The 11,924-nt window shown below is 46.4% G+C and overlaps 1 protein-coding gene across 2 annotated transcripts; it reads right to left on the bottom strand.

Moving 5' to 3' along the window:
* Positions 1–5,438: 5,438 nt before the first annotated feature.
* On the bottom strand, positions 5,439–9,206 carry LOC147901950 (pentatricopeptide repeat-containing protein At2g13600-like). Of its 2 annotated transcripts, none has more exons than XR_015541014.1 (2): positions 6,244–9,206; positions 5,439–6,118 (listed from the first exon to the last, which is right to left on the bottom strand). XR_015541014.1 is itself a non-coding variant. In XM_087374929.1 (2 exons), exons 1-2 carry the CDS (start codon positions 8,913–8,915, stop codon positions 6,915–6,917), a joined length of 1,614 nt encoding a protein of 537 aa, XP_087231055.1. In that variant the 5' UTR covers positions 8,916–9,206; the 3' UTR covers positions 6,243–6,914. The 2 variants fall into 2 exon arrangements, 1 of the variants encoding a protein (XP_087231055.1); XM_087374929.1 differs by lacking the exon at positions 5,439–6,118 and having other exon boundaries at positions 6,243–8,446; positions 8,834–9,206.
* Between the last annotated feature and the right edge of the window lie 2,718 nt (positions 9,207–11,924).

Here is an 11,924-nt window from a genome sequence, read left to right as displayed (position 1 = left end):
AAGCATCCCTGAGGGGAATAACATACTTATGGGGAGAGAGAGAGAGAGAGAGAGAGAGAGACATTATCTCATGGCCCTACCTAGAGTCTTCTTGAAGTTAGCGCTCTAGTCAAGAGAGCTTAAAATATCCAATGGCACCCATTAACGAGGGGAGGTAGCAATCTTGACAGATTGCCCATGGAAAAGTCTATCGGTAAACTAAAGAGAGGGATTATCAATAGGAAGGAAAGATCTCAAGTGTGATTTGAGATGGAGTGGCTTGCAAAAGATACGGTAAATCTGGTCTGCTAAGGCAAGGGAATGTGTGGATGAAATCCATTGGTCAAAGGCTTCTCTAAAGGAAGCCATGACTATGGGAGGATTCCAAAAAAGGTTGTGGAAAGCAAGGTTAGGTAGTGGAAATGTCAGAATGGCAGTTAGTAATGCACTTTATAAAAGTGGCATTGCCCTAAAAATACTTTTTTTTAAATCAGTTTAAAAAATAAATAATAATAATACATTTCTCTCTCTCTTTCACTCTCCCTCTACCTCTCTCGCTCTCCCTCCCTCTCTCCCCCTTGCTGCCAAGTGGTTTTACACTCCTTGGGAGCTGCCATTTGCCCTCCCTAAAGCAAATGTACTAGAGGATTTATTGCTGCCCCATAGACCTCTTGGTCTCTAGTGGATGTTAATATCCTTTCTTTCTTTCTTTCCCCCCCCCTCTCTCCCCCCCTCTCTCTCTCCCCTCTTTTTCTCTCACCCCCTCTCTTGTTGTTGGAAAGGTCACCTCCCCATCTGTAAGCCCCCATATGAGGAGAGCATGGGGGAGGTGGACCTGGGTCTTGAAATACTGACACATGGGCAGGGAAATGCCTACCATGTCGGCGGGAATCAAAGAGAGAGGAGAGAGGTATCTGGAGGGACCAGTAGGACTGCAACAGATGGCGCCTTGAATGGACAGGGGCTGCAGCAAGCGAGGGCAGGGATGGTGGCTTTGGATGGCCAGCCATCTGACCATAGGAGTTCCCAAGATTGGGGCCCAATCAGGGCTAACCTTAGGGCCTCACGGCAGCAGCACATGGGCCCTTATATAGGGTAGGAGAGCCAGCCAACGAGGCTGTCCAGCAGATCCGGTGATTAGGGCTGGTCAGGCTGCAAAAGTTGGCCTGCATAAGCGGCTATGCCCCTACAAAGCAAAAGCCTCGATTTTGAAGGCCCCAAGGGTCGGGGACAGACCCAATCGGTTGGAAGGGCTGCAGAAGTCGACCATTTAGGTCTGATCTGGTCGGTCAGTTTGAGGGCTCTTGAAGCCTATAAAAGGAGAGGCCCCGGGCTTCATTTTGTACCCAACAGTTAAGCAGAAAGAGGAGCAGACAGGACCAGCCTGAAGGCATTCCCTTGGGCCTCATCTTGAAGGTGAAGCAGAGTTGAAGGCGTGCTACAGACTGAGCTCCTTAGGGGCTGGACCTTGGCTAGCTTCTAGGGCAGCAAGGTGTCGTGATCTGGACAGAGAGTCTACATATGCTCAAGGTGGAGCACGAAGGCTCAAGTCTAGAGATATCCGGTAGATAGTAGAAATACCTTGTGGTAAGATCAAAGGACCACGCTCTGGTGGGACTTTGGATCTATCTCTTTTGTATTGTGTAATAGTTGTGGACGGAAATATATATTCTTTTGGTAGCTTCTATATCTGGCTGGTTCATTGTCTATTGATGAGTCTGCACATCTATTTGATGCACACAAGTTAAAGTTTGTGATTCCACTCCCCACACACATTGTGTGTGCTAGGATCAATCTTCCAGTGTGCATACCCTCTGTTGGTCGATTTCTAACATCTCTCTCTCTCTCTCTCTCTCTCTCTCTCTCTCATGTGCTTCACATGATTAATCACCTAAGGAGTACAGTTAAGGAAGATGAATGATCTTACCTTGGCATTAACATGGTCCCACAGCTGGGATAGACTCGCAGCCTCCTTCCGAGCTGGGATGCGCAAGGTCGTCTGCAAGGGTATCTAGTTGGGCAACACCTCCGAATAGCACCCTAATCCTCCTCTCTGTGTGTTGGCTCATTACTCCCTTCACTCCTTGGGTCTCAAGCCAACCGTGGCTCTAATACCATGTGAGAAGTGCAGCGAAAATGAACGAGGGAGAGAGAGAGAGAGAGAGAGAGAGAGAGAGCACACCTCACACACACACACACACACACTAAGGAGAAAGGAGAGAAGCACAGAAAACTGCAAGTGATCTTTGGAGAAAACCCTGCTACATCTGAGGGAAAACCATGGAAACAACGGGCTGCTCGAGGGGCTTCAGAGGGGGCTATCTAGCTCTGCGATATAGGTGCCCATGCAGGGAAGAAGACCTTGCACCGGAAGCGATATCAATTGGATTATTGTTCCAAGATCCTCTGTTGGAATCATGTACCAGTACCAGCAGGTTGGATTGTTGTACCAGATGACCCAGTGTACCATTATGAGACCAGAGGAGTGTACCTAGCACCAATGACCTGGGAGGAACAGTTCCAAGTTTCCAGTGATCGTGCTGAGGCGGTTCGTGCCAAAAGGGGGCTTCTTTGACAGTACATGTGGCAGTTTTCAGCGGTGGAGTATCACACAATGGATTCCTCCAATTGTTCCAGCAGCACACCCAGCTCCCTGGCATCTCTGTTCCATCCAGGAGCTGAGACAGGGTGTTGGAGGTCAACATCTCCTGATGTCACCTTAGTGAGAGAGGACTAATGGTTTTTGGTGCGCGCACCCCCGAGAGGCTAGGCTTGTCCAGAGAAAGGGCCTTGTTGTGGGTGTGCCCGCCCTCTGTGAGGATAGAGTAGAGACTAGGGCAGCTCAGATTTGGCAGGCCCCAACAGAGGCGTGCTTTGCTGAGTTCATCCGACCTGCTAGTCGGCCACTCAACAACCTCTATATGGCTGCATGGCAGCCTTTCTTGTGGCCGGTCCTAGGGCAGAGGGGGTCAGCCCCCTAGGGGGCAGAGGTGGGTCAGCCCACCCTCTGCTGGTCGGTGGCCTTGGGCCTGGGGGACCATGAGCCCCCCTATTGGTCGGTTGTACGAGGCAGGGGTTGACCCTATTTATAGGGCCCCTCCCCTTATTTGTTTCCATCTTGTGGAGCAGCAGTTCAGCTCATTCCAAGGCTTGGCAGAGGAGCAGAGCCAACCCAGTCTTGCACATGTGGAGCAAGGTAGTGGAGCACTTCATCCACTCCCTTGTGCTCCCTTCCACATGGTTGTTGAGCTGTGTGCTCCAAGCTCTCGAGCAGCCCGTTGTTTCCGTGGTTTTCCCCCTGATGTAGCGGGGTTTTCTCCAAAGATCACTTGCAGTTCTCTTGTGCCTCTCTCTCTTTCCCTCCTCAGTGCGTGTGTGAGGCGTGCTATCGCTCTCTCTCTTCCGTTCATTTCTGCTGCGCTTCTCACAGATCCACCTGACAGAAAAAAACGAAAGATAACAAGTTTCTCTATGTCTTGATTACCCAGGGATGAACAAGGTTACTATCAAACACACATATCCTATGGCTAGGACAGATTATCTGTATGATATATTGCATGGAGCTGCTATTTCCAGCAAGGTGGATTTGAAATATGGTAGTTGCCCAATATTTATGTTTTGCTTCTCTGATAATTTTGAAAAAAGAAAGGAAAAATAACACATTTAGCCTATGTCTGGATTACCGATAGAGAGAGAGCCTCTCAAGTCCAAACTGGTACACTGTCGCTAGATCAATGAACTTTAGTGCTCTAATGACAATGGGCATATAACGGCTCACAAGGATCAATCAATTGTGTCTACTAGCAATCTACTGACCCATCCCGATCTCCAGCAACCTCAGACAATTGTTGCAGCAGAACACTAGGAGACCTCCTCCAGATCTGCCAGATCATAACGTCCACACAAAATAGAAACTGATAACAGATTGCCACCTGAGTCGGCAGGAACAAGTCCTCATGGCTCCAAGGTCCACCTGAAAGCCTACCTCGATTAATGACTCCCTACTGAGTACACCTGATTGGCAGGTCCAGCTGCCACAAACAAGCAAGCAATCCTCCATCTACAGCCAGAAATCCTACTGGCAGCTCCTGCCAAGTGCTACTAAAAGGCTGGAGTAATCGTGGTCGCAGCAGTCACACTCTTGGCTACCTGGTTACTAGACCCCTCTACGTTCCTTTGGGGACACTGACGCCAATAATGACCTTTCTGACCACATTGGTTACACGTACGGGATGCCTTGAGAGCTTCTCGTTCCTCAGCTGTCAACTGCTTTCTGCAACTTTGATCAGCTGTCAAAGCCTCAAGCTGACTGTCATAGGTACGATCGACGAAGCGCTCCTCCTGGTCAAGCACCATGGGGACCAATTCCTCCCAGGTCAACTCATTCACCCTACCACTGGTGATCAAGAATGAATAGAAGGTCCCGTACTGAGAGGATAACTGGGAGAGTAGAGTAATCGCCATGTCCGCTGCTGATAAAATCCGCTTCCCTGCCTGGAGGATCTCCTGCTGAAGTTCTTGTAACTTGTTGATGTGTTCCCGCATCGATGAAGATTTCTTGGGATCCAACCACCTCATATGGACCTCCAATGAGACCCTCTTCATGGGAAAGGTTCGGTTATACATGGATGCCAAATGCTCCCATATACTTTTGGCCAGCTGGGAACACACAGCTCAACAACCACATGGAAGGGAGCACAAGGGAGTGGATGAACTGCTCCACTACCTTGCTCCACAGGTGCAAGACTGGGCTGGCTCTGCTCCTCTGCCAAGCCCTGGAATGAGCTGAACTGCTGCTCCACAAGCTGGAAACAAATGAGGGGAGGGGGCCCTATAAATAGGGTCAGCCCCTGCCTCATACAACCGACCAGCAGGGGGGCTCATGGCCGACCCCCTGCCCTACACCACCGACCAGCATAGAGGGTGGGCCGACCCACCTCTGCCCCCTATAAAGGGCTAGCACACAGCCTGCACCTCTAGGGGGCCGACCCCCTCTGCCCTGGGACCCGCCACAAGAAAGGCTGACATGCAGCCATATAGAGGCTGCTGAGTGGCCGACCAGCAGGTCGGACCACCTCAGCAAAGCACGCCTCTGCTGGGGCCTGCCAAACCGACCTAGCAGTCATATATGCTGCCCCAAAGAACTGCCTACAAGGCCACCTCTCCTGGCCTGTCAAGGGTGCCTCCACAGCCAGCCACCATGGTATACAAACAGGCCGTACTAGGCTGGATCTGAGCTGCCCTGGTCTGCTCCTACTCTATCCTCACGGAGGGTGGGCACACCCACAACAAGGCCCTCTCTTTGGACTAGCCTGGCCTCACGGGGGGCGGGCACACCCACAAGCATTGGCCCTCTCTCACTAAGGTGTTATCAGGAGATGTTGACCTCCAACAGGATCCTCCACATTCTTTAAAACAAAAGCACACATCAAGATAGAATCAAACCCGAATGGAATTGCTTGCTCTCTGAATTGTAGCCCGTCAGCCTCAAGACTGCTTTCCATGTCAGTGTCACCCTGCATGACAACCATCTTGGTTGTGCGGTGATCTTTATTATTTGGACAATCCTCCCAAAGATCCAAAACACAAATTCTCCTTTCGAGCTTTCTCCTTTTGTTCAGAAAGAAGGTTTCACCCATGCTCAGGCTACTATGGGTGGAACTTTTATTTTCACACCAAACAGTGGTGCCACTACCACTTGCTTTTATTGTCCCGCACACTAACCACTACCTTGCAGCAGTGTGACTCTCATTAGTAGCTGCTTCAAGGGAAGCAACTTTTATTTAAAAAACGGGGAAGCAACTTGATTTTTAGGAATCCCATGTTGTCAAAAAATTTCCTAGAAGACACTTAAAATTCCCCCTCATGTCTTTGTGCCATTCGCATCAACCAAGGTTGTTCCTAATAAACACTTGAAATTGTCACTCATGTCTTCATGACACTTGCATCAACCCCCTCGATACTGCACATGCCCAAGCCTATCTGCACCATGGTACTGCCTGGCACACATCGCCTTAAAGGCCACTGTTGCTCTCTATGTACGCTATTCCCCCTCCAAAACCTTCCTTCTTGCTCAGGCACTGAATGCACAGTGGTTGCCTCCTCAGCCTTCAAGAACCAAGGCACCCTCCCTTCTTTTCTGAAACATCAACATTATCAGGATACACTCACATTCACCATGCTTTCTTCAGAACATAAGGCCCTCAAATGAAGGGTAGAGATTCTCCAAATATTGTACAAGGATTGGTGATGTTACACAGTTACCCTGAGATATCAAACCACACATCCAACCTGCCAATATCCTTCGTGGAATGTTCAAGCAACAGTATATCAGGGTACCATGAAAGATAAGGAATGAATGTGGCAATAATTTTTCAATAAAGATCTCTGTTTTCCCTGTTTTACGCCTCACTAGCACCAATGCCTTGAGGCAGATTTTATGCAAGAATGTTCTCCATGCTGAACCCAACCCTGGAGCATTTTCTAGGGCATTGTTGTCTTTCCCATCCTTTATAAATCTTTTCCGATATCCTCTCTGATTTCAAACTTGTTATCCAGTACATCTTCTCTGTCAGATTTACAGAGAAAAAAAGCTTAGCAATAACTGAATGAGCAACTCCAAAAGCTCTTGTAGGTCTCTGTTGGAGTTGCATGAAGAGAAAGGGAATCGCACTTTTGCCTATCCCAAGGAACTTCCTTTGCACCCCAAGTTCTGCAACCTTTTTGGTTTGCTTGTGAGTGAAACCAGTATTCGGGGCTTGTGGAAGTGTATAGGCTCCTGCTTCAGATCACGTCTTCTCCTACATACTCCCTACAAGCACACTTTTTGGTTTGCTTCTGAGTGAAACCAGTATCGGGTGCTTGTGGAAATGTATAGGCTCCTGCTTCAGATCATGTCTTCTACTACGTACAACACACTTCATGACAGCTATTCTCTATACAGATATGTTTGACAGCATTATATAGGTTGCAGCATTGTTTGGATCTAATTGTAAACAATGGTTTGCAGCGCGTATTCCTCTCTGCACATCCCCATGTATTCTGCAGGCACTCATCAGACACAACCATGCAAGGGCAATGTTTTCACACGGCATGTTGTTGATCAAGTCCTCTGCCTGATCCAAGTGTCCAGCACGACCAAGGAGATCAATCATGCATACATAATGGTCCTGTGTCTGTGCAATGCCATGATTTCTCTCCATCGAGACAAAGAACTGCCAGCCATCGTCAACCTGTCCAGTGTGACTGCATGCAGTAAGGATGCATCTGCACGTGACATCATTTGGCTTTACACCTTCAAATTGCATCTCCTGCAAAAGATCCAGCAACTCCTTTGCATAGCCGTTCTGAGCAAATACAGAAATCATGGCCGTCCATGAGATGACATCCCGATGAGGCATTCTGTCAAAAACATTCTTTGCATTGTCCAAACTCCCACACTTGCCATACATATCCACAAGGGCATTACCCACTACCTTATCTAGCTCAAAACCCCTAGCAGTAACCTCAGCATGGACCTCCTGACCCTCTCCAAGCGCTGCCAGGCTCGAGCATGCATCAAGAACAGAGACAAAAGTCATCTTATCTGGCTCAAAACCTTCATGCTGCATTTGAAAAAAAAAGTCCAAAGCCTCCTCACCATGTCCATCCTGGGTACACCCTGCAATCAAGCTAGTCCATGAGATGACATCCTGATGTAGCATTCTGCTCAAAACAACCATCGCATCTTGTGGACTCCTGCACTTGCCATACATATCAATAAGGGCATTGCCCACCACCAAATCTTGCTCACATCCACTGTCAACGATGGCTGCATGGACTACCTGCCCTTCTTTAAGAATGGCAAGGCGAGTGCATGCATCAAGGGCACAAACAAATGTAATGTTGTCAGGCTTGATGCCTTCAAGCTGTAACTGATGAAAGAAAGCTAAGGCTTTCTTCTCATACCCACTTTGAATATACCCTGCAATCATGGCATTCCAACACGCAACACTCCTATGTTGCAGTTGACAAAGTACACTCTCAGCACAGTGCAAACTCCCACACTTGGCATACATATTGATCAGACAAGTCCCCACAACAACATCTTGTTCATATCTGCTGCGAACGACAGCAACATGGATCTTCTGTCCTTCTTCAAGCGCTTCCAGGCTAGTGCATGCATCCACGGCACAGATGAAGGAAATTTTATTTGGCTCGATGCCTTCAAGCTGCATCTGATGGAACGTATTTAAAGCCTCCGTGTCATGACCATTCTGGGCCAAGGTTGCAACCATGGCAGTCCAAGTAACAACGTTTCGATTATGAATTCTCCCAAACACACTCTTTGCGTCGTGTAGGCTACCACACTTGCCATACATAGTGACAAGTGAAGTCCCGACAATGCAATTTTGTTCGCAACCCTCATGAACAATAGCAGCATGGATCTCTTCCCCGTGTTCAAGGGCTTCCAAGCTGGAACACGCATCTAATGCACAGACAAAAGTGATGTTATTTGGCTTGATACAATTTGAATTCATCTCACAAAAGAGATCCAAAGCCTCCTTACCACGCCCATTCTGGGCAAGTGCTGCAATTATACCATTCCAAGAGACAACATCCCGACATGGCATTTTGACAAACACGCGTCTTGCACCTTCCAAACTCTCGTTCTGGACGTGCGCTTTGATTAATAAGTTCCATGAGTACACATTTGGGTGACGGATTTTGTTAAAAACGACTTGAGCATCAACCAAAGTCCCACAGTTTCCGTACATTTGAATGAGACAATTCCCTAGAAATGTACTGTGATCAAACCCATGTCTGCTGATGTAGTTATGCACACGTCTACCATCAGGCAGGTTCTTGGACTTACCAAATTGACTCAATAGAAAAGCCAAGTCATCGAAGGTGGCTGGGCGGTTCAAAAAGCAGGGGATCGACTCCGACCTCTTCATTCATAGATGAATCCGTTGACAGATACTTGTGAAGCCAAAATTTTCTGTTGATGCCTATTCTCTTCTACCGGCCAGCGTCTATAAAAAACGCAAGGAGACCCGTCGTCTCCATGACATGTGGGATCTCTGCAAGCTTGTTCTGCTGGGTTAGAGCTAGAGAGGATATTTCTCATTGACAAATTCGCCCTTATGAGTTCCACAAAGGTGTCTGCTTTGGGCTAGAAGTTGACATACAAAACAAGGGAGTACAAGTACTCGTGAGCACTCCCTTCAATTGGTTCTGTCAAAGGAAAACAATTCTTAAGATAATGAATGATTGATTTGGAACACAGGTGATGGAAACCCTTGTATAGGAAAGTTCCGACGGGAAGTCCGAATGATTTGCAAAGAGAGAGAGAGAGAAAGAACCAAAATAGTAAGGGGCCACATGGCAAAAAATGGTGTGGGACACTTTTTTAAGAAAAGTGTAACGATAGCACAAATTTAGGAGTGTCAAGTTGACGATCAAAGTAGGCTAAAATCGATTAACCAATAAGAGCCTCTTCATGCAAGAGGGGTGGTTCTCTAATCACCGTGGTGTCATGTAGATGGTTCTATTTCCTCACATGTGCCCCTATGCTTAGGAATTGACTTCAGGCCTTAGTACCTCATTGGGACCAGCATGAGTTTAGAGGATGGATTCAAAATGGGAACAGCCATGTTTTCTCCCATGGACCATGCCCTGGGAACTAAAGCCTACAACCAATATGTGGCCTTACTACTCCTACTCTTGTTGTAGATCTCCTCCTTCCATGTACCCAAGTCATGGGGCTTCAAAGGCTATGCTAGGAAGCTTGCATGTAATGCTCTAAAGGGGATTTTATATAGATGTGCTCGCCGCCCTCATTTGTTGCCGAGGTATCATAAGGGAGTGTGGTTAAAGAAGCACAATTGCATAGTGCTTCTTGTGTTTTTCTTCCCACTAGAGGAGAAACACCAACTATCGTAACCCATGGGCTAAGGACCCCCTAGCATTGATTGAACTAACATGTGTACCTTTATTTCGAAATTGGGTAACCTTGGCCTTTGGATGGAGGTGGATGGTGGATGAACCGAAGGCTTAGGACGCATAAAATAGTAACTAGCTAAAGGAAGGCACCTTTGTGGGTTCCAAACTTGTAAACTTTGACAAAAGGAATGGTATTAAAGAAGGAGACGGTGCCACTAGTTGTGGACCATTAGATCTTGGCTAGATCTACGGTGGAGATCGATTACACAATTGAAGGTGGAGATTGAGGTGCATTTTGGAGGGTGAAGATGCATGCACACAATTCATGGCTAGGATTTGAGTGCATATTAAACAGCCCAAATTGAAGTGCCTTTTTGGTGCATCTCTTCTCTTGGATCTCTTTTAAATAAAATGGATGGAACAAAATGAAGTGCCTTTTTGGTGCATCTCTTTCCTTGATCTCTATCAAATCAATGGCTTAAGTAAAGTGCCTTTTTCTTTCATGTCCTCCCTCAAATCTCTTGCAAATCAATGACTAAGATTGTGGCACTTTCTCCTTTCATCCCCTCCTGCTATGATGAAGGGTTTATATTGGATCCCTCTCTCTTTTGAGGGCATCCCATAGATCTACCCATTGATCTAATGGTTGGGAGTGCTCTACCTCAAATTTGATTGTATCCCTTGGATTAGAGATTAGATCAAGGGCTAGGACTAAAGATCATGTGGGTTAAGGTCTCCCCACCCATAGATGCTTTTGTCAACTTGAAATGGTATTGCCCCACACCTCAAAGCACATGCATTCATACACCTCAAATCACTCTCTAATCTCGTGAAATTAGGAAACACTAATTCGAGGCCCTTTTGAGACTGCATTTCTCCCCATATGTTTAGTTTGAGTGGTTTTTAAAACTCCTAGGAGCTCAAAAATGTTCTCCTAGATACTTCTGTAGCTATTGGTTAAGTTCCGTAAACTTGGTTGTAGGAGAATTATACGACAATAAGGTTTGAATTTCTCGGATGTTGATGCACTTATTCAACTCATTTTTATTGAATGTGGATTATTAGTTCATGCTGAAATATAAAAAGTTTGGCACTTCCACTTTATGTTGGTTGTAAGGACATGAGATCTATAAATATGGTTTTAAAAAATTAAATAGTGTGCACCACTTTTATTTCTTGTGGAAGAGCTGGCTGCTTAATTTCCATGTAACTTGAAGGCTTTATGTGTCAAATATCTAAGGTGGGTCAAAGAGCAACATGATGAGAAGGAGAGGGAGAGCTATATTGAACAACTCTATCTTTTCCACCATTAGAAGCGCATATATATAGGCATGATTAAATTATCTCTCCATTCATATATGTACACATGATTACATTAAAAGTGTCCCCATATATAGGCATGATTACATTAAAAGTGTCCCCATATATAGGCATGATTACATTAAAAGTGCATCCATTTATAGCCATGATTACATTAGAAGTGCCTCCATGTATAAGCATGATTACATTATCTCTTCATCGCTACAAGTACACACGTCACTTTCTCCCATCTTCCTCATCCAAGCATATCACTCTCCTCCAATCATGAATTCGTTCCTTTCTATCACTCTCTTGCACTCATCTATTTTGCATACAATATGCCCATTAACATCACATTTCCAACACCACCCCTTGATGCTAACCTATCCTATCACCCAAGTCATGGAATCCAAGGTATGGGGTTACCCCCCTTAATCCTTGCCTTGCCTCTAGCATAGATAGTGTCATAGGGTGTATGTAAGTCACACAGCATATGCCCTCTAGGCAACAAACATAAGCTCATCTTTAAAAAATGTCCATTAGATACATTCTTTGATTCTTTGTCAACATCTTTGTCAGGTGTGAAACTGGATACTTCACTCCAACAATTCCTCTGCGTATGTCCAAATTTGTTGCACTTGCGGTACCTTGGTTTTCCTTTGTTCCAATAGTTCTTGTCCTTGTGGCCCCACCTTTCGCAATTAGGGCATTTAGTCCTTGAT

This window comes from Dipteris shenzhenensis, chromosome 5 (genome assembly GCF_047967505.1).
Source record: "Dipteris shenzhenensis isolate YYH24624 ecotype China chromosome 5, Dip_SZ_1.0, whole genome shotgun sequence".
Taxonomy (NCBI): domain Eukaryota; kingdom Viridiplantae; phylum Streptophyta; class Polypodiopsida; order Gleicheniales; family Dipteridaceae; genus Dipteris; species Dipteris shenzhenensis.
The sequence above is the reverse complement of the archived record's forward strand: the minus strand, read 5'-3'. Positions and strand labels throughout refer to the sequence as shown.

Bases quoted from the DNA above. Each gene is read 5' to 3' on its own strand.
- LOC147901950 (XM_087374929.1), bottom strand. From the start codon at position 8,915: ATGAAGAGGTCGGAGTCGATCCCCTGCTTTTTGAACCGCCCAGCCACC. The intron at 8,447-8,833 runs GTAAGTCCAAGA...TCTGTGCATTAG, and splicing joins TTTTCTATTGAGTCAATTTG to ATGCGTGTTCCAGCTTGGAA.